Genomic DNA, 22,487 nt, shown 5'->3' with positions numbered 1-22,487 from the left:
TTGCCAGAGTGAAAGAATACTCAAACTGTCCCCCTCCACATGAGAGGAAATTGGTTAGGATGTTCAGAAACTACAACGGCTCAAGTCTGCCATTAAGTGGAAACTGCTGGAACGCCAGCGTCACCATCCACAATGAAGTGAGGCCCTGGGTTCTAATCTGCCAGCTCGTCAAGACCGTAGGTGTGAATGTGAGTGTAAATCTGTCTCTCTGTGTCGGTCCTGCAACAGACTGGTGACCTGCACAGGGCATACCCTGCCTCTCGCCCTATGGCATCTAGAATAGGCTCCAGCCCCTGTAACCCTGAATTAGATGAGGAGAAAAAGATGGAGCAATTTAACCAGTTTAATCATTTAAAGTTACTTCTACCAAAGAAGAGTGGTCAAATAACCAGCCACATTTATGCCAGAATTCTGCTGATGGTGACCATCTGGTCGAAATAGAGCTTCCTGAGGAATATTTAACTAAATATTAGTTGGGTTATATGCATATATTTGACCCCGTGTGCATTAGAGAAAATAGACAATAATTTATAATAATGTATAAACGGAAAGTTTAAAGAAATCCTTAAAACCCGAAATTTACCATGACATTCATCCCCATGATGAGTACATTTCTGACCATAACTGTACATCTCTAGACCAACAGAGGGATACAAATAGCCACCATTACAACTCAGCTGAGGGGAGTGGCATTATAATCTCTTTGATCAGCTAGTACAGGGTCACTGAATCTAGGGCTGTGGCATTTACCTACTGGGCCAATGCAAATATGGGCCCCTCCACTATCTTCACCGTGCGCTCATGTACCTTGTTGAACAGAGTTCGGTGTGTAAAAATTGATTGACACACATGAGGAAACAAAAATCAAAAGGTCAACCTGAAAAGCTAAGAGAGAAAAATTTAATGAAAGTAGAAATAGATGCAGTAAAATGTGTCAAATTAACCAAATATTGTACATATGCTTCCATTTGACCCTGAATGACCTTTCTGAGCTGTACACATAAGATTAGGACTCTGAAGTTAGGACAGTTTTACGTTGCTTCCATCTAACTGCAAACATTATACAGGACAAATACATTGAATACTAGCCTGTGTTCTTACTCCTGCTTTTTTTGTACATTTATTGCATTTTGCTTGATGGTTGTGTGATTTCTGCTGTCTGAACAACAAATTGTCCTTTAGGGATAATAAAAATATCCTTGCTTCTTTATTGAATTCTTGATTTATTGCCAAAAATGTTTCATGAGGTTACAGTGGCTTTAGACCACCAAAATCTAATTAATTCATCCCTGATTCCATGGTGTTTGTAGCCAAATTTTAAAAACTTCACTCAGGGGATTTATGATAGGTGTGTTTAAAAACAGCAAACTTGGTTTTAACAATGACAACAATACCTTTGATAAGAACAAGCAGATCAAACTCCTACAGCTTGTTGTTAGCGTTTTTGTGTAACCAAAATGGTTAAAGAAAAATAGCACTTGTGTGTTCTACACTTTTAATCTTTAAAATCTGCTGATGGCACAGAGCTTATGAGGTAAAGGGCTGAGGGTGAACCCTACAACTGGTGTCAGATCCAGGTCATCTCCAGTCATTCCAGGTGGAGGAGTGAATCGAAAGCGCTGGAGGAGGGAAGCGAAGAAAAGGAAAACCTCCATCTTGGCCAGACTCTCTCCAGCACAAACCCTCGACCCTGCAAGAAATCAGGGAATCGCAAACTGTTAAGCCATCTTAATGTTTGTCTTAGATTTTATGTCTTAGTCTTATATTTCTTTGTGTTAAGAACCCACACACTTACCTAGAGAGAATGGGATAAAGGCCTCTCTCCTTCTAAAATTGCCTTTCTCATCCAGGAAATGGGCTGGATTAAAAGCAGAACTCTTTTCCCAGTTATTCTCATCACAGTGAGCTGATGAAAGCAGACCAATCACTGGGGTTCCCTAAAATATGGAGAAGATTGCTTTCTCATTGTCTTAAGAGCACTCATGAAATAAATTTTACTTAAGTTTCCGAAAATTAACTCATATTGTAAATGACCAAAACAGCAATAATGTGTATGCTGAGCTAATTTCTTCCTTTATATGTATTCATTAACTGTTTATTTCTATATTAGGCAACAAAAAAGTCCTGAGTTTAATTACTTGTTGTACATTTTACATAGTTTTGTTTTTTTTTTAAAACAAAAACAAAAAAACATTTATAGCAAGTTGCATTTGTCAGGGGTTTTTCTTGTTATTTTAGCCTCCCCCTGTGTTCCTTTTGTATCTTTTGTGCAGTAATGTTATACAATATATTCATTCCTTATTGTTTTCTTATTGTAACTGTTTATTTCAGTACATTTGTTGTTAAATAAAAAAAATAAAAAAATAACCTATAGGGTAAGCACCCATAGTTTTCAGTGATTTTTTAAGACTAAAATCTTATTTAAAATTTCAACTTGTGATAATTTATGGATATGAAAATAAAAAAAACCCCAAATAAACAGACTAAGATCTACTATAGTTTGAGAACAACGACAGCTTAAACACTGTAAAATGTAATATTGTGTTTAATTAAAAATATTAAATAGGCTGAACTCAGTTTTTATAAATTTGTTATTAGAACTCGATTTAAATAAGTTACCAGTACTTTTTAGGCAAAACCGCTGATAAACTCAATTTATTTGAGTTGTCTTAACTTAGAAAAACTAAGTAAGATGGAAGTTTTGCTTCTCAGTGCGGAAGGATAAAAGATGTGTTTTGAAAATGCCCCGTCACTACCGTCGTCCTCCCTCTCGGATCAGTCCGCATGTTCATGGTGCCAGCATTTGTTATCAGAATCAGAATCAGAATCGTGTTTATTGGCCAAGTATATGTGCAGACACATACAGGGAATTTGGGTCCGGTAGATGGTGGCTCTCAAGCACAGCAATGTAAATCTCTCTCTCTCACACACACACACACACACACACGTGTCTATATATACACATTACACATACATACACAAAGCTGTGTAAACCAACTATAAATAACGAATCTAACTTCTATACATAAAATACAGAAATGAATGACGTGGAATGAATACTACAAAATGTACATAAGGTGCAGTTGCAGTCTGGCAGTGGGAGCAGTGTGACAGGTCAACTGTTAAGAAGGGAGATGGCGAGGGGAAAGAAACTGTTCCTGTGTCGGGTGGTCCTGGTCTGCAGGCTTCTGTACCGTCTGCCAGAGGGCAGCAGATCAAAAAGTCTGTGTGCAGGGTGTGAGGGGTCTATGATGATTTTCACTGCCCGTTTCCTGGTTCTTGAGAGGTACAGATCCTGGATGGAGGGCAGGGGGGTGCCGATGATCCTTTCTGCTGCCCGTTCAGTCCGCTGCAGTCTGCTCCTGTCCTGTTTAGTGGCTGCTCCATACCAGACTGTGATGGAGGAGCACAGGACAGACTCAATGACCGCAGTGTAGAACTGGATCAGCAGCTCCTGTGGAAGACTGTACTTCCCCAGTTGTCTTAGGAAGTACATCCTCTGCTGGGTCTTTTTGAGGATGGAGTTGATGTTGGTCTCCCACTTCAGGTCCTGGGAGATGGTTGTACCCAGGAACTTGAAGGTCTTCACAGTTGACACAGGGCTGTCTGATATGGTGAGGGGGAGCAGAGTTGAGGGATGTCTCCTGAAGTCCACTGTCATCTCTACAGTCTTAAGAGTGTTCCGCTCCAGATTGTGCTGACTGCACCAGAGTACCAGCCGCTCAACTTCTTGCCGGTATGCAGACTCATCACCATCTTGAATGAGGCCAATGACAGTGGTGTCATCTGCAAACTTTAGGAGTTTGACAGCCGAGTTCTTGGAGGTGCAGTCGTTAGTGTAGAGGGAGAACAGTAGTGGTGAGAGGACACATCCTTGAGGGGCACCAATACTGAGGGACCGGGTTTCAGAGGTGATCTCCCCCAGCCTCACATGTTGCTTTCTGTCTGTCAGGAAGCTGGTGATCCACTGACAGGTAGCTGGTGACACGCTGAGCTGGGAGAGTTTGGAGGAAAGAAGTTCAGGCACAATGGTGTTAAAAGCCGAACTAAAGTCCACAAACAGGACCCTGGCATAAGTTCCCGGGCGGCCAAGGTGTTGCAGGATGTAATGCAGCCCCATGTTCACTGCATCATCCACCAACCTGTTTGCCCGGTAGGCAAACTGCAGAGGGTCCAGCTGGTGGCCTGTAATGTTTTTCAGATGGGCTAACACCAGTCGTTCGAAGGATTTCATGACCACAGACGTCAAGGCGACAGGTCTGTAGTCATTCAGTCCTGTGATGGTGGGTTTCTTGGGAACAGGGATGATGGTGGAGCGTTTGAAGCAGGAGGGAACTTCACACAGCTCCAGGGATCTGTTGAAGATGCGAGTAAAGATGGGAGCCAGCTGTTTAGCACAGGTTTTGAGGCAGGAGGGTGAGACGCCGTCTGGTCCGGGGGCTTTCCTGGGCTTCTGTTTCTGGAATAGTCGGCTCACATCCTGAGTGTGTATTCTGAGTTTCAGGGAGGAGGAAAGGGGGGTGAGAGGTGTGGTGGAGGTCGTTGAGTCTGGATTGGAGAGGGTGGTGGTGGTCGTTGAGTCTGGATTGGGGAGGGTGGGGGTGGTCGTTGAGTTTTGATCGGGGAGGGGCAGGGTGAAGGGGGGAGAGGTGGAAGGTGTGTTGGGGGTCAATGTCTGAAGCAATGTCCCTGGGAAGGGGAGGGTGGGGCGTGGGAGTCTGTCCGTCTCAAAAGTGTTTAACTCGTTGGCCAGGTCTTTGTTTGCTTCAATAGTGGGTGGGTGGCGTCTGTAGCTGGTGATTTCCTGCAGGCCCCTCCACACTGACGCAGGGTCGTTGGCTGAGAGCCGTTCTTCCAGCTTCTGGGAGTAGATACTTTTAGCTGCTTTGATCTCCTTGGTCAGTGTGTTCCTGGCTTGCTTGTACAGGACCCTGTCACCACTTCTGTAGGCGTCCTCCTTGGCCTTACGAAGATGTTGGAGTTTAGGAGTGAACCATGGTTTATTGTTGTTGCATGTGCAAAAGGTCTTTGTTGGCACACACACGTCTTCACAGAAACTGATGTATGATGTCACAGTGTCCGTGAGCTCATCTAGGTTCTCAGATGCAGCTTCAAAAACAGTCCAATCAGTGGAGTCAAAACAGTCCTGCAGTTCCTGCTTTGCTGCGTTAGTCCACTTCTTCACAGTTTTGACTACAGGCTTGGCACGTTTGAGTTTTTGCCTATAAACTGGAATAAGATGGACCATGCAGTGATCAGAATGTCCCAAAGCTGCCCGGGGCACAGAGCGATAGGCATCTTTTAGAGTGGTGTAGCAGTGATCCAGTATGATGTTGTCCCTGGTGGGGCAGTCTATATGCTGTCTGTATTTAGGGAGTTCGTAGTTTAGGTTTGCTCTGTTAAAATCCCCAAGAATAATTGTAAAGGAATCCGGGAATTTCCTCTCCAGGGTAGTAATCTGGTCAGCCAGCTCGCACAGTGCGTTGTTCGCGTTGGCCTGTGGAGGGACGTAAACTCCGACCAGCATGGAGGAAGAAAACTCCCGCGGTGAATAAAAAGGTTTACAGTTGATGAAAAAACTTTCCAAGTGTGGGCTGCAGTGTTTCTGTAACACTGTGACATCAGTACACCAACCTTCATTAATGTAGAAGCAGACTCCACCACCCTTTGTTTGCCCTGAGAGCTCTGTTTCGCGGTCCGCCCGGTGAAGTTGGAAGCCCGGCAGATTTAAGACAGCGTCTGGGACTCGCTCACTGAGCCAGGTTTCAGTGAAGCAGAGGGCAGCAGAGCGTGCAAAGTCCTTGTTAGTCCGGTTATGGAATAGGTTGAGCAAACCTGGAGAAGCGTCAGCTCAAGATATTATTGTTTTCATTGCTGTGAATCTTTACCTGATACACTGACTTGGTGAGTAAACGTTTACTCTTATTCAAACTGATTTTGTGGCTTCTCTTAGTTTAGCACCAGGTTTATAATCTTGCTAGCTAGTTAGTGTTAGCCTAGCGTTGCTGCTGCGGCTGGGCTCATGTTACTTAAAAACCTTACATAAAAATATGTCTGAAATTTTCTGTTGATTGTTTGAAATAAAAAAGTGAGATAAGAGCCCAGACGAAATTCTTCGGGAGGTGCAGCCGTTAGGGGTGGGGTGTGGGGTCGCTAGCCCCGGGACGTCGGGCTAGCGATTTTGCGAGCCCTGTATCTGATTGAGGAATCACTCATCTTTGGAAAAGAGTTTATTACAGAGAAATGGCTCTTTCCAAAATAAAAGCTATACTATACGCTTCTTCTGGGCTATATTCTCAGCAGCATATTGTAGCGGGTCAGGGCTGTTCGGGGTTCTGTTTTTTACAGTTATGTTTTGTTTATGTTGCCATAGTGACGGGTGACGCCCTCTCGCTGCGACGGTGTGTCCTTCCGGGGTCAGAGGGCGCCCTGTGTGTTGTTGTTGCTGTGCGGTTGCTGCGCTGAGCAGTTAGCTAGCGGCAGCGTTCTTCTGCAGATGTCAATAAACGACTGTGCTCCCTGGCTAGCTCACGGGAAGCAAGACCAAACGACACCTCCGTCTCCTCGTTGTCTGAGCTCGCCACATTGGTGTCAGAAGTGGGATGATGGTGGCACCCCATGTTCTGACCCGAGTGACTTTTCCCCCGCCGGTTGTGACCGGCCGGTGCGCCAAAAGAAGGCACCTGGACATTTGCAGGACTTTGTGTGGGGTAATGGGGTCGTCGGGGACGACTGACCCCTTAGGTGGGGGCTATGTAGCGGGTCAGGGCTGTTCGGGGTTCTGTTTTTTTACAGTTGTGTTTTGTTTATGTTGCCATAGTGACGGGTGACGCCCTCTCGCTGCGACGGTGTGTCCTTCCGGGGTCAGAGGGCGCCCTGTGTGTTGTTGTTGTTGCTGCTGTTGCCGCGCTGAGCAGTTAGCTAGCGGCAGTGTTCTTCTGCAGATGTCAATAAACGGCTGTGCTCCCTGGCTAGCTCACGGGAAGCAAGACCAAACGACACCTCCCTCTCCACCTTGTCTGAGCTCGCCACAATATCAAACATATCAGGTCCCCATAAGGAGAATCATGTGCTAACGGTTGTCTAAATGACTCGGGTAAAGTTTGTAGCATGCATGCTTGTTGTTTTTGTCTGCTTCCACTTGTCTTTGCACTAGGGAAGCATAAACGTGTAGTCATATTCGTTGTGTTCCCACTAGTGCTGTCAGCGTTAATCTCGTTGAAATGACGTTAACGCCACAACAAGGCAATCTCACGGCAATCTCCTTTAACGAGCTACCCCTGATCGCCCTGTGCGTGGGGCTAGACGGCCAACACGTTAACGAGCTAACTGTGCTAACACACTAGTTCCCACCCATGTAATTGAGCATTACGTGGCACATCCAACATACTGTTTTACTTTAGTCCATGACACGCTTACCTTCAGGGTCATACGTCACATGAAAACCAAAATAATTCCAAACGCCAGATCTAAATGAGGGTGGGGGAGGTTCAATTTGCTATGTTGCAAGGAGAGCTTAACTTCTGTCTCGCTGGCTTGCCCTGCGCTCTTCCTTCTGACTATGCTGTCTGTGTTGAGCGCTCAGTGGATCTGTGCTCGACAGTGCAGCCTAGGCGGAGTAGTCGAACGCAGATTCACTGAGCGCTTTACACAGACAGCATCGTCAGAAGGAAAGTTGATCAAATAAATTACAAATTTTGTATTGTTTGATACATATGCGTACCGAACCGAAAGCACTGTATCGAACGGTTCAATATCAATACGAGTATCGTTGTACCCCTAATATATAGATATAGATATATAGATATCTATACATCTATCTCTATATAGATATCTATCTCTATATCTATCTATAGATAGAGATATAGATATATATCAATATCATGTTTAACCTGAGTAGCAAAAGACCGCAGGGGGGGGTTGAAAACAATATGCCAGGAGTTAGCTTTGCTCGCGGACTCTATCAAGCCTTGACCTCCCGGTCAGCTTTTGCTCTGGTGGATAACAGAGCTCTCCGAAAACTTGGAAGCATTTTTGCAAATATGTGATATTTTGATAAATTAAGTAGATATTTGAGCATTACACAGCTACATTCTCGGCTGAATATATCTTAAAGGTTATTTTGTGACCCAGAAAGGGTAGTCTGGGGAAAAGGCAGATCGCATTTGTTGGCCACGGTTGCGAGGCAATGGCGGAGGAGCACGGCTAAAAAACGTATTTTTTCTGGGTCACAAAATAAACTTTTGAGATATTTTCAGGCGAGAATGTAGCTGTGTAAAGTTCAAATATCTGCTCAATTTATCAAGACATCATATATTTGCAAAAATGCTCAGACGTTTTCGGAGACGTCCATTTTTTTTCATGCTTTGTGGCAGCTTTTGAACATCTGTGGCATCTATTAATGTGAAATCTAGACTTTATTTAACAACATAAGCAAACTCTGTTACAATGATTGCACAGCCATTAAGGATCAAATCAGTTTCTGAAAAATGTTCTGCTTTTTCTCCCTCTTGCTTCTTACTGTCTTTGAGGCTTGGGACCAGCACTCTTGTTGTTGGACAGAAAGACATCAACTCAGTGGTAAGCATTTTGGTTTTCCAATATATTAGCAACTGTCAGTGACATTTATATTAATCAGGCTGGACTTAAATCATACTTTAGATCAACCTGTTTTACTTATTGTTTTATTTGTGCTTTGGTTTGGGGAAGTTGATTCTGTACTGATCTTTTCATGTCTTCTGTTATTAGACTTGAGATATGACTGCACTATGCTGTTGCTGGTGACTCCAGTTAATTCTACAAGACATGCTGTGTAAGTAAACAAACAGTTTGGTCTGCATTTCTTGAAAGATCACATCCCCCAAACTTAGTTTAGAGGGTCTACACTGTTGTGATGGCAGCAGCCACACAGGGGTAAATTAGTCCATTTTTCACTTTATTATTTTGCTTTGCAGTATTCTTCATTAATATAATTCATTAATCATTTGGTTAAACCTAACACTGGTATTATGAGGCGCGCACATAGTAGCATTGTATGGTTTTTCTAAAATGTTTTGTTATATTAATTATGTTTCTCTTTCTTTGAGTTACCTGGGTTTGGGCGGTGGCTGTTTCCTGTCTGGGCAAAAGGTGTGGCTGAGGACTCTGGGGACAAAATGCCTGCTCAGCAGGACCAACCATGGGCTTACCAGGAGCAGGGGTGTTTTAGGTTTAGTTAGGTTATTCTGTGCTTAGTTAATATTAGTGTGTGTTTTTGTTTTCCCCCCTATTGTGTTCAAATGGTTTGGCCAAATCATTATAAAAGCTACCCTCATGTGTCTTTGTAATTAGGTCAGTTTGTGAGTTAAGTTGTGTCTCACTTTGTTTTGTTTAAGTTTCTGGAAATTACTTTTTGTAGAGTTACAGTATATTTAGTTGACCTGTTTTATGGGCCTGCTAAGTATGGTTTTGAATTTTGTTAATTTTGGACTTTTTGAGGGTTAAAATAAAGAAAACCCTTTTTGAAGATATTTTTTTGCCTGTGTCCTCTTTGCTTTGGCTGCTTGGTCCCTCACAACTGTATATAGTGAAGTCTGCAAGTTTTCTAACAGCAACATTTGTTTTGTGCTCAAATCATTTTGCACATCATTAGAATTAAAGTTATTGGCCATGTTTGCATAGCCCTTTTTAAAATGATGCTTTCATGACATTATTGTATGTTGGGTGGTGGTCACGGCTATCCAGACTGACAATTGGGACATTGAATGTCACCTCTCCGGTGGGGAGGGAGCCTGAGATTGTCCAAATCTGAGTCTGTTTTATACCAAATGCAGAAAAAAATGTTTTAAGAAAACAATTAAGTTCATGTTCCAAAAAATATGATTGTTTGCTTGCAGGACAACAGGAGAGATGAGTCCTCCGTCACAGATGGTGTGGTCAGTGAAGATGGTTGCCTGCAGGTTCAAGCTCATTGCATCTCCAACCCACATCCACTGTACTTAAGGGAAGTTAAAGACTTTCTTCTGCACCTTACATTTGGATCACCTCGATCCATGATAGTCATTCAGGCCTGGACTGGAAACAAGCCATCCTTAAAATAATACAACATTCCAGCTCATGTGTTGGAATGCAAAACAAATGTGTTGTTTAAATTAGAGACTGCATTTGTGACAGAACAACAAATATTTTATTTTGATTATATAAGTAATGTAAGTAAAAAAAACAAACTTGTGGTAGGCCTAAACTTATTTTCAGAATAATTAAATCTGAGACTTTGTTTCATTGTGAGATTATAACAGTGATGGCAATATAATTGTTTGTTGTTCAGCAGAACAGTGTCCAGTATGTTGGCTGTTATACTTTGTTATGTTTGAAAATAAAACTTAATTTTAACATCATCACAAAAAGTGTTGTTAATTATTTTTAATCATATTCATGGTACCACAAATTGTTTTTTCATTTAGTTGAACTTGAAATGTTTGTCAGTAGGTAAACAATTAGTATTGTACAGTCAGAAATATCAAGTTATTCTTAATACTGCAGACTTGCAATGTATAAGTTGTCCTAACAGTCATCTTAAGTAAGCTTTACTTAGTTTTTTGAGGCAACGAGTTTCCTTAATTTTATTGAGTTCTGGGAACTAACAAGGCTGTACAGTGTACTCAAAATGAGTCATCTTAAGTAAACTTGATCCAATTTTTTGAGTTCTGGGAACAAATGAGCTTGTACAGAGTACTCAAAATAAATAAGTTGTCCTAATTTAGTCATTTTTAGCTAAGCTTTACTCAATTTTTTTGAGGCAACGGGTTTCCTTAATGCTTTTGAGTTCTGGGAACTAATTAGATTTTACAGTGAAGTCTGAACAAAAGTCATTATCCTACATAGTAGCCTGTACGTCTTGGTGAGGGTCCTATAGAGCCCAGTGTGTTAGTTTCATGTTACTCTTGATGCTGTTTGTTCTGCACTCACGTGTCATTTTTAAAAAAAAAAATAAAAATGTAGACGTGTACAGTGTCACTAATTGGTTCAGAACTGGGACTGTTTGACTTTTGTTTTACCTTCTTGATGAAGTAGGACTGAAAGGTGACATCTTGTGAAACGCAACGTACAATAAAAGGCGTAGTATTAATCACTCTTTGTATTTCATGGATGACAGCGTCAGTGAACGGCAGGCTCTTTCTGTCTCCCACTCGGACCTGGCGATTTTCTACTACCTGATCCAGTTCCTCCTGGACTTTGTCTACAAAAAGAACAAAAAAACAAACCAAGTAATGATTGAAACTGTAGTAGTGTTGTTACACAAATTATTCTATTTAAGAGCAATTTATTAATTTGCTGTTAGGTTTGAATTCATATTTATATCTGCAGTATTCTGCACACTGCTGGAGCTAAGTAAAAGGGACATCTAGCAAACCTATGTTAGTCAGAATAGCAATGACTAATGGTCGAACAAAAATTCAGATTTTGGACAAATTATATCCAAATGTGATCGTATAAGTTTTTGGAAGTCATGAGATTTAGTTCTTTCATAAATAAAATGAAGAACATACTTTAAAAGAGAAACAGTTGATTATGTTTTATATGCTTCAATTTCTTGATTGCTAATATATCCTCACAATATACAGTGAACTCCTTCCCGGTGAAGCCATGGCAAGCCTACTGTGGTTTGTTATTGGTTTTGTGTTTGGTATTGTTTTTTCCGACCTTCTTTATCTGCCACCATCTTATTCTTACCCAGTAGTAGGTAGTAATCTAATAAGTAAATAGACCAGGGAGTGGAAATGATGAGTATTGCCAGAGAGCCAGTTTGACAGTATTCTGGGTTACTAGACAATGGCTATTTGCCCATGGGTAGGACTGTGTTTTTGTTCTAAATCATTTCTCACATTTGCTTTTTATTTGACGTAAGTGGTTCTCACCATCTTTTCTTCCCCTGTTAGAAAAAGCTGCATAACCTGGTCTAAATTTTATGAAAATGTTGTTTTTTGATTTTTCTTTCTTTTCACTTAAAATACCTTTGTTTCATTTCCACATTGCCCAGATATCTGGTGAATGAAGCATCACCAGTAAATAAGTGTATTATATTTCTTACCTTGTATTTCAGGGTACTTGGCCATGAGCATTAAGCCATATCTTATAGTAACAGATGTAGATTCTGAGCCAGCAGTAAATAGGTTGACAACAGTAATCAGTAGGTTGTCTTCGTGATAGTGAGAACTTATATTTTTATCTATATTTCCAGATGCCTTACAAGTAGAAAAAAGGGAAGAAATGAGTCTCAGTAATAAGATTACTTTGGAAAGGTATTTAATCAAATTTAGGTCTTACCTCAAGCTGAATCTTCCGAGCGAGAAATGAATCCACCAAACTTCTGCACATCTGTGGATCAAGGGTGTCCTCTAAACCTTTGATCAATGCTGCGATCTGTCTTCTATTAGCAAAGGCATTCTCTATCAGCTCTTTGCGGGCTTTAACCCAACTGAACAGCATTGGAAAGTAGTTATACAACTGTTGAATAAACAAGAAAGTTAGATTCACCACACATTACCAGTTTAACAAATACATTGTATTTATATGTTTAATTATAGAAAACTGCATAACTGGACATGATATCCTGTTGCTATTAATCTTCGATTTAGATAAGAGAACCTCAAATCCTGTTCGTGGCAGGGCATGGATGACATGGTTATGACTTTGCAGATACTTTGTAATGACTAAATACTATTGGCCTTAATGTCTTCTTTTAACATTCTGAATTTACACTAAAACTGCATTTTGACTAAAGGTAAATAGTAATGCTGATCTACTGAACTTAGAACACAGGAGACAAGAGCAAGACAAAATCTACATTTTTAATCAAAGGTTAATCAGGCTCATGAGGTCAGCAGTCGGAAAGGCAAACAGGCAGACAATAAGAAGGGTTCTAAAACCATTCCAACAGGTTATAAGCAATGGAAACTAGACTAGGTACTAGAAAGAAGACAAAAAACAAAACAAAAAGACAAATAATTACAAACATGTAAAGGAGTAGTAGTAAGTAGCAGTGAGCAGCAAAATAACCTGACAAGTGACAGGGGAGTGAGGATGTGAAGAACTGTTTCTGTCAGATTGTTATCATACCTGCACTGAAGCAGAGCCCAGGAGTTGAGTATTCCTAATAGCTCGACTCACCATCACTCTGAACTCTGGGTCATCATATTCAAATCTTTTACCATAAACAATCGAACAGATGATATTGGAAACAGCAGCATTCACAGCCTCAGCACTGTCAAAGGCCTTACCTGACAGAAAAAGGAAGGTGTTTTTATTTAAGGACCAACACAGTAAGAACTAGAAGCCTCAGGTAATAAACGTTCACAAAGGCAGGATGCAGGAACAAGTTTGTTTTGTGTGTTACAACACAGCCCTTCCTGATATGTTTGCTCAAGGTCTCCAACCAGGGATGAATGTATAACTACCATTTTATGAAAGCGCTAAGTTGGGACTATGAGTAAAATGAAAATAACAAAATAAATGCAGTCATGCATTTTGCAGTCATTCAGTCACACAATCTTAATTGCTGTGAATTACAAATCACATTTCATTAAACTGAAATTGTTTTCAATGTTGTTTATAAACATATTTGTCTTGAATTTCATATATATATATATATGTGTATGTTCTTCCTCTACCCTCACCCCCCCCCCCCCCCATTTTTGCACATGTCGAGGAGCGTGTCAGGCTACATTACACTGTGTGTTATACTTGTATAACTATGCATGTGACAAATAAAGAACCTTGAACCTTGAATTTAAAGCCAACAACCTGTTCAAATAAGTTAAAGTGTACAAGTTTGAAGAGCAGAATGTGTACCAACATCCCTGGTTAATGACTAATTTGCCTGAGAAAATCGAGTTAAATAAATCGGGATCTGGTGCCTCTGTTACCCAGTGTCGGGTATTGCATAAAGGGAAGGGTCATAAGTCAAGACGCTTTTCTTTTGAAGCTCCTTAGACTATCGGGGAATGTTACAGAATGTGGTTGCACAATGCGAGTGCTGAGTTACATAGTACGTAAAAATCATTAAAAATGCTAGTTATTGCCCTGTGCCGACTCAATAAGTACAGAGTTCCAAACTTCATAACGGCATTAACACCAGCACAAAAGTGTGCGCTGGGAGTTTCATGGCATGAGTTTCAATGGCCAAGCTGTTCCTGTAGCTGCAATGTGTTGATTAAATGGTAATTGCTAGTGTCACAGAAATGGCTTATGTATAAAGATGTTTAATAGATGGTTCCAGCAGTTAAAATGTTCTTGCTTGTACATTTCTGTGGACAATATTGTAAAGGTGCGTTTTCTTGTACAAGAGACATGTTTATCTTGTCACAAAGAACAAGTTTTTGTTACACCGCTATTATCGCGAGGTTTTGCGTGATAATATAGGCTGTGAGCCCACATTTAATAATTGCACTAAGGAGTTCAGCGAGCTATCTGCAAAAGCCTGGTTAGTCTACCAGCTGTTCAAGATATTTTCATATAATTGTATTGTCCATCCATCCATCCATCTTCATCCGCTTTATCTGAGGCCGGGTTTCGGGGGCAGCAGCCTAAGCAAAGAGGCCCAGACCTCCCTCTCCCCAGCCACCTCCTCCAGCTTATCCGGGGGAACACCAAGGCGTTCCCAGGCCAGCCAAGAGATATAATCTCTCCAGCGTGTCCTGGGTCTGCCCTGGGGCCTCCTCCCGGTGGGACATGCCTGGAACACCTCACCCAGGAGGCGCCCAGGGGGCATCCTTGTCAGATGCCCGAACCACCTCAGCTGGCTCCTTTCGATGTGGAGCAGCAGCTGCTCTACTCTGAGCCCCTCCCGGATGGCCGAACTTCTCACCCTATCTCTAAGGAAGAGGCCAGCCACCCTTCGGAGGAAGCTCATTTCTGCCGCTTGTATCCGCGATCTCGTTCTTTCGGTCACTACCCACAGCTCGTGGCCATAGGTGAGGGTAGGGACGTAGATCGACCGGTAAATTGAGAGCTTTGCTTTTACACTCAGCTCCCTCTTCACCACGACGGACCGGTGCAGCGTCTGCATTACTGCAGCTGCAGCCCCAATCCGTCTGTCGATCTCCGGCTCCCTTCTCCCATCACTCGCGAACAAGACCCCGAGATACTTGAACTCGTCCACTTGGGGCAGGAACTCATCCCCGACCCAGAGTGGGCACTCCACCCTTTTCCGGCTGAGAACCATGGCCTCAGATTTGGAGGTGCTGATCCTCATTCCCGCTGCTTCACACTCGGCTGCGAACCGTTCCAGTGTGAGCTGGAGGCCCTCACCCGATGAAGCCAACAGAACCACATCATCCGCAAAAATCAGAGATGAGATTCTGAGGCCACCAAAGCGAAAGCCCTCCGCCACTTGGCTGCGCCTAGAAATCCTGTCCATAAAAATTATGAACAGAACCGGAGACAAAGGGCAGCCCTGGCGGAGCCCATCACCCACCGGGAACGAGTCCGACTTATTGCCGGCAATGCGAACCAAGCTCTTACAACGGTTGTATAGGGATCGAATGGCCCGTAGCAATGGGCCAGACACCCCATATTCCCGCAACACCTCCCACAGGACACCCCGAGGGACACGGTCGAATGCCTTCTCCAAGTCCACAAAACATATGTAGACTGGTTGGGCAAACTCCCATGCACCCTCAAGTATCCTCGAGAGGATAAAGAGCTGGTCCAGTGTTCCGCGACCAGGACGAAAACCGCATTGTTCCTCCTGTATCCGAGGTTCGACTAGCAGACGAACTCTCCTTTCCAGCACCCTGGCATAGACTTTCCCAGGGAGGCTGAGGAGTGTGATCCCCCTGTAGTTGGAACACACCCTCCGGTCCCCCTTCTTAAAGATGGGGACCACCACCCCGGTCTGCCAGTCCACAGGTACTGCCCCTGATCTCCACGCAACATTGCAGAGGAGTGTCAACCAGGACAGCCCTACAACATCCAGAGCCTTCAGGAACTCGGGGCGGACCTCATCAACACCAGGGGCTCTGCCACCAAGGAGTTGTTTAACTGCCTCAGTGACCTCGCCCCCAGAAATTGGCGGGTCATTCCCCTCATCCCCAGACTCTGCTTCCTCCTCGGAAGACGTGTCAGTGGGATTAAGGAGGTCCTTGAAGTATTCCTTCCACCGCCTGACAATTTTCTCAGTCTTCGTCAGCAGCGCTCCGCCAGCATTATACACAGTGCAGGTAGAGCACCACTTTCCCCTCCTGAGACGCCTGACGGTTTGCCAGAATCTCTTCGAGGCAGTCCGAAAGTCTTTTTCCATGGCCTCTCCGAACTCCTCCCTGTCACGATCTGGTACAGGGATTCAAACGCAGAGCGGTAAGGTATCTCCAAGGTGTAGTTTATTTACAGTGCCAGTGCAATATATGTACAGTGAAGGGATCCAAAACTCCGGGGGAATCACAGGGTAACTCGCTCACGTCTTCTTCGCTCACACTCACACACGTTCCCGCAGCAGGGAGGTCGCAGGTCCCGGGGGGGGGGGAGAGAGATCTGAGGCAGACGAGAAGGCAGGTCACCAACTAATCACAAATCACGAATATGAAGCACAAGAGCTGTGAGAACACTAACGTTAGGGGTACAATCATCCAGCGACGAGAGGATCTGTGTTCCAGCCTCCCGGTGATGATGGGTGAGTGTTGTCAGGTGTGTGTGTGGGCCAAGGGCAGGAGCCCACAGTGAGCTCCGCCCAGGCAGAGAGGGAGAGAACAGAAACAGCAATTGTAGCCTTGTGGGGCCGACCGGGCAGGCACGGAGACCATGACACTCCCACACCCGAGTTTTTGCTTCAGCCACTGCCCGAGCCGCATTCCGCTTGGCCTGTCGATACCTGTCAGCTGCCTCAGGAGTCCCACAGGCTAACCAAGCCCGATAGGACTCCTTCTTCAGCCTGGTGGCCCCCTTCCCCTCTGGTGTCCACCATTTGGTTCGGGGATTACCACCACGGCAGGCACCAACCACCTTGCGGCCACAGCTCAATGCAGCAGCTTCGGCAATGGAGACGCTGAACATGGTCCATTCGGACTCAATGTCCCCAGTCTCCCCTTTTTTCTCAGAAAAGTCAGAATTCTGAGATTAAAGTCAGAATTCTGAGATTAAAGTCAGAATTCTGAAATTAAAGTCAGAATTCTGACTTTTTTCTCAGATTTTTTTTCCAGTGGCCCTTAGAAGTGGCAGATGGCCACAAGGTAATTTTTTTTGTTGTTAAAACACAAGTGTTACTTTTGATAGACTGAAGCGCTTAAAGCCTTTGTGTTTTTTCACGGCATTCAATAAATGCAACGAAGCGCCCGTCTTGAAGAAGCCGTGCCTGTGTTGTCATTTCGGAGTTACAATTACAATTTTAAATGAATGAATACAAATTTAAGACTGATTTGTAAAAACAGAGCTATTAGCAAAAGTTAATGTGTCAAAAGGTGTGTTACCTTTTTTTTCTTCAAATACTTCAATCAGGCACTCAGACTCCTCTATGATTTTTTCTTCGATTGCCGTCTTTCCCATTCCAAACTCTTTTAAGTTTGTTAATGCAAAATGCCTCATCTCTCTCCATGAATCTCCACTGGCAAAAACAATTCCTAGAGAATTTTTCAAGTACCAGAAGAAAAGCAAATATTAAAAAGAAACCTCAATATACACACACAGAAAAACATTTTTTCCACCCACCATGAGTTAATTTTAAGTCACTAATAATTGGAAGTATTTCTTTGTCTGAAAAGGCATCAACAGCTTGCTTGATCGTCTTGTAACCTGCCAGCACCACTGTCTTTTTGGGCCCCAAATGGACAGTGAATACTGGGCCATACTTCTTGGACAGCTGAAGTGAGTAAAACACAAGGAGACAAAAGTTTTTAAGTTTCTCCACATCTGAGTGGAAATAAATTGTAGCATTTAATAATAAATCTGTTTGCCTTTGCCAACAAACACTGCGTCAAACAAAAAAACTTTATGTCGTGAATTTTTTTAAATTTTAGAAGTCTGTCAAAAACTTGTTTAAAACTTAGAATTCAATTGTTATTTATTAGGCAAATTCAATTCAAAGTTTTATACCAAAATTTGAGCGGGCACACTGGACTCCTCGGAGAAGTAAGAAATTGTTCAAAGAGAACTTTCAACCGCACAAACATTTTTTGTTCAGGAATTCAAGTAAATAATCGTAAATTAGCATCTGCTTTAAAAAATATATAATAAATTATAGTTTAGCATGGAATGTCAGTTTAATTACAGAAACATTCAAAAAAGATTTTGGTAATAGCCAATGCTGTTATTTTAGAGCAGTTGAAGTATAATCTTTACATTGTATGGTGGCTTAATAATTTTGTCAAGCACTGTATTTGATTTTTTGCATACCTCATAGAGCGCAATGTGAAGCGGCTGACGATTCAACTGTAGCAAATTGCCAAACAGCGGCAGTGGCGTGGGACCTGGAGGGTAGTTTCTCTCAGAAGCAAGTTTGGTGCATATTAGATAGAAAGCAAGTAAGATCACAACTGTGATGACCAGAGATGTTACATTCGGAGTATGTAGTAAAAAATCTTCCATTGCAGCCATACTGACCTAGAAACAAGAGTAGTCTGCCTTACACTTGTGTTTCAACAGACTTTATGGTTATTGTCAAACCGATATTAAACATTAACAACACAGACATGCCTTGTTTGGATAACAGCCAGTCAGACTCTGGCCTACTGAGACTATTGCTATTTACACACAGGCCCAGCCCCAGCCACTGGGGCCATGGGAATGCTGAGTGATCAGAGGGCAGTTTAGGTGAGCTCAGTCTGAACTTGTTTGGATCAGATTCAGAGCATGGGGTTTGAGGTTTGCAGCATGGATCCAGCAGTGACAATTCTTGTAGAGCACAGGTGTCGAACTCTAGACCTCGAGGGCCAGTGTCCTGCAGGTTTTTAGATGTGTCCTTGATCCATCACAGCTGATTTGAATGGCAAAATTACCTCCTCAACAAGTTCTCCAGAGGCCTGGTAATGAACTAATCATTTGACTCAGGTGTTTTGACCCAGGGTGAGATCTAAAACCTGCAGGACACTGGCTCTCGAGTTCGACACCCCTTTTGTAGAGCATCTGTGCCTGCAGAGGGTGCCATCACTGCAGGGCCTGCCAGCATACAGTGCCATGCATCCTATATTTGACTCATTGTCTTGAACAAAAGACTCCCGCTTCCTGCCACTGGTATGTCAGGTTGCTGGGCAGAATTTGATTAATTTTTCCAACATGTGTATTTTGATTATTGTGTGTTTTCATTTATTTCATTATCTAATTTCACTTTAAATGCATTGCCTTAGTTCAGTCATGAAATATTTGATTTGGTAAAATTATAATGAAGGCAGGATTGTGAAAAAGACTGAAAACTAGATATGACATTGATTCAGTTTGCATAGTAAAAATACAATACTTAATTTATTTAGCTGAAGACAGGGCCAACACACAATTACTGAGCTACTAGTTTAACATTTTTAACACATCCTTTAAGAGTATAGTAACCAGAGTGCAAAAGTGATGATTAATGCCAGAATCAAACATTGTTTTATTTAAATTAAAGCATTCTTTGAGAATCATGAGTTACATGGACCACAATCACAATATTGCCTACTGTAGCCACACAGTTTAGCCTGTGCTTAACACCTTTAATGAACATGAACGTATTTATTTTCACAGTCATCTGAAACTATGAATTAATTGGATAACCTCAGGAACACTTCATGTACATGTGGCAGGATGAATGTTATTCCTTGGTTCAACCCACTTTCAGCCTGGCGCATTAGGGGGCGCTAGTATAAATAGTGGCCATCTGAGCATTCCTGGATCGCTTACCTGTGATCTCCTTTTTGGTCACCTGACTTCCCTTTGGTGTTGCAGAAATCATTCTGAAGCCTCCATCGCGGCTGGTCATAGCTGTAGAAGCCTCCTATGAGCCACTCTGCTCATGTTTCATGACGCGCTTTACTCGGAAGTGTGGGCCTTAGTTTTACGCAACGCCACGCTAAGTGAAGTGCTGCTGCTTTGCTTTGCTTTGCTTTTACCGTCTGTTCCCGTTGCGAGGTTTCTGTTCCTGCTGCTGCCAGCTTTTTAAAGTGGACGTCGGCGTGGACAGCGGCCATATGCATGCCGGTTATGAGAGTCAGCTGGCGTACATGTTAATTGACCGGATGATTAACTTATAGTCGGGCAGACGGCAAGTTGGAGCAATACGGCGATTCCGTTTGCTCCTGATTTTAAAGTTTTATCTAGATTGTATGTTGTTTTTCTGTTGTTTTGATTTGTAGTTTTGATTTTTGTTACGTCACTGGTGGGAGGCCCTTTTTCTAGCTGCAGATCACCAGTGTGGTCCTGCAGTTGGGTTATCCCCCAGTGCTACATATTATTTTTGTTGTAATATATTAACATTTCTTTGTTTCTTTTATTCAGATGCGGAGTGCCGACGTGGAGGAGACTAGGGTGCCTTGGTGGTGGGATCCTTCGAGTGTACACACCTGCCTTGTTTAGTTTATTAGTGTGAGTGTGTGATTTTGTGTTGCACTTGTGTCTTGGTGTGTTTTCTTTTTTTGAGTTTGTGCGTGGCATCCCTGCCCCTCCACTGGTAAGCCTCAGCTCTGAATACCTTTTTAAGCATATTTGTATTTGAATATTTATGATTGTGCTTTTATACAGTGTTTTAAATAATTATTAATAAATTGTCAACTTGTTTTATCATTGAACCTCGTCTCTGTACTGAGTATAACAAACCTAACTGCCTTCTTGGTGATTAGTGTTACTTCCAGTATTCTCTGGGTGAAATTCCCAGAGTGGCGTTGTCTTTTAAACTGTGAAGAGCATTTACTTTATTCTCACCTCGTGCTGCCACATACACATCTTATTAACATGTAGCAAAGATGAGGACATGAAGATGTGTGCAGGCGATTTGGTGGTTTTGGAGGATAACCACTGCATGCTATCAGCTTCTAGTTCACTAGGCTGTTTGTGTGCCCGTGGTGTCACAGAAACATATTCCTCATCACATGTCTGTTGATTCTAAACTGCTACTTTGTTGAGCACCAGGCTTATGTCTATTATGTCACTGTGCAGGAGAAAAGGCAAAATCAGTGGGCCTCCCTGCTACTGCAGGAGGTGGTCCGCTTGCCTCCACCCCAGAGAGAAGGGTTACATCTCCTGGGTCTAGGTGTGGCTTGCCCCTCTGAGGGCGGGGGTACCTGGACCTGGGATATAGAGTATGTTTGGGGAGTGCGACTGTCTGTGCAGTGTCTATTTGTGTCTGTCTACACGTTGGGTGAGTGCCGAGTATTTGGTTGTGCATATGGGGTGGGAATGCACGTCTGTGTCCTGTTCGTCTGTGTCTATATGTCAGGTTGGGTCTTAGACTCAACCTCTCTGGGTACATCTCAGGCCCTCTAAAGTACGGAGGCCTATCTCCCCTCACCACACTCCCTGCCGGTGGCTGATGCCCTCAGACGTTGGTGTGTTGGTGGTCCTTGTCGTCTGGGGCTGGGCGCTCATGTATGTACCGGCTCACTCCTGGTGGCCGATTGGCGGGGCCGGGCTGGGCTCCTTCCGGGGGGTGGGATGCCCTCAGGCCTCTGGGCCTGAAGCTCGGTCCTCTCTGGCACAGCTGGCTGCCGGCAGAGCCCGCGGGCACACCACTGCAACGGGGCTATGGCTCCCCACACTCCCTAGCAGATCGTTACATGGAGAAACCTTTGGAATACAAGCATGCTGATCCACACAGGTATGCACACAGGTGTACACACGGGTGTTCACAGACGCGGACTACAGCTTTCTTGGCTGCTGCCTCAAAGCACATTGTACGCTGTCTATCTTGCGTGCTGCACAATATCGTTTATTATTTAGTATCTACTGTTATCTACTGCTAGCTAGTTTATTGTGATGGTGCTGTTTTTTTTATTATGTTGCTCTTTGTTGTTTGCTTTCTCTTCTGTTTTTTTTCTCCATACAGGTGACCCAGGTGTTTTGTTTGTTTTTCTTTTTTCTTTTTTTCTTTCTTTTTCTTTCTTCCCCCCCTTCTCACCGTCTCTTCTCCCCTTTGGTTTTCTTTCTCTCCCTCTCTTTCTTTCATTCTTTCTCCCTGTCCTATCCCCCAGTCATCTCTGTCCCGTTTGCAGCAACTGAAAATAAAATAAATTCATAATTATAATACAGATCAATCAAATGGACCAATATGGCAAGGCCATGATGATCCACTTGGTAAAATAAATCCGCTTGGCATCTTTCTTGGCCTCAAGACAACAATTCTGATGGCTAAAGATCCAAACGGGACACAAAAGAAAAAAGGGGAAAAAAATAGTCAACAGGAAAAACCAAGGTGCAAAATAACTGCCCATGAACTGAGAAAAGTCAAGCGTGCAGCTGCCAAGATGCCACTTGCCACCAGTTTGGCCATATTTCAGAGCTGCAACATCACTGGAGTGTCCAAAAGCACAACGTGTGCAATACTCAGAGACATG

The 22,487-nt window shown here is 43.1% G+C and overlaps 1 protein-coding gene across 1 annotated transcript; it reads right to left on the bottom strand.

Annotated features, from left to right (window-relative positions):
* Positions 1–881: 881 nt before the first annotated feature.
* Positions 882–18,599, bottom strand: LOC146576181 (cytochrome P450 2K1-like). The gene is made up of 9 exons (XM_085271260.1): positions 18,364–18,599; positions 17,680–17,830; positions 17,442–17,591; positions 13,099–13,259; positions 12,307–12,486; positions 12,071–12,224; positions 11,037–11,218; positions 1,796–1,937; positions 882–1,690 (listed from the first exon to the last, which is right to left on the bottom strand). Exons 1-9 carry the CDS (start codon positions 18,562–18,564, stop codon positions 1,503–1,505), a joined length of 1,509 nt encoding a protein of 502 aa, XP_085127386.1. The 5' UTR covers positions 18,565–18,599; the 3' UTR covers positions 882–1,502.
* Positions 18,600–22,487: the final 3,888 nt, after the last annotated feature.

The sequence above is a fragment of the Mchenga conophoros genome, linkage group LG4, assembly GCF_057382185.1.
Source record: "Mchenga conophoros isolate Kocher_MC1m ecotype Shallow Benthic linkage group LG4, M_conophoros_male_GT1.1, whole genome shotgun sequence".
In the NCBI taxonomy this organism is placed as follows: Eukaryota; Metazoa; Chordata; class Actinopteri; order Cichliformes; family Cichlidae; genus Mchenga; species Mchenga conophoros.
The sequence above is the reverse complement of the archived record's forward strand: the minus strand, read 5'-3'. Positions and strand labels throughout refer to the sequence as shown.

Bases quoted from the DNA above. Each gene is read 5' to 3' on its own strand.
- LOC146576181 (XM_085271260.1), bottom strand. From the start codon at position 18,564: ATGGCTGCAATGGAAGATTTTTTACTACATACTCCGAATGTAACATCT. The intron at 17,592-17,679 runs GTGGGTGGAAAA...AAAATTCTCTAG, and splicing joins TGACTTAAAATTAACTCATG to GAATTGTTTTTGCCAGTGGA. The intron at 1,938-11,036 runs GTAAAACAAAAG...TCCATATTTTAG, and splicing joins AGTCCTACTTCATCAAGAAG to GGAACCCCAGTGATTGGTCT.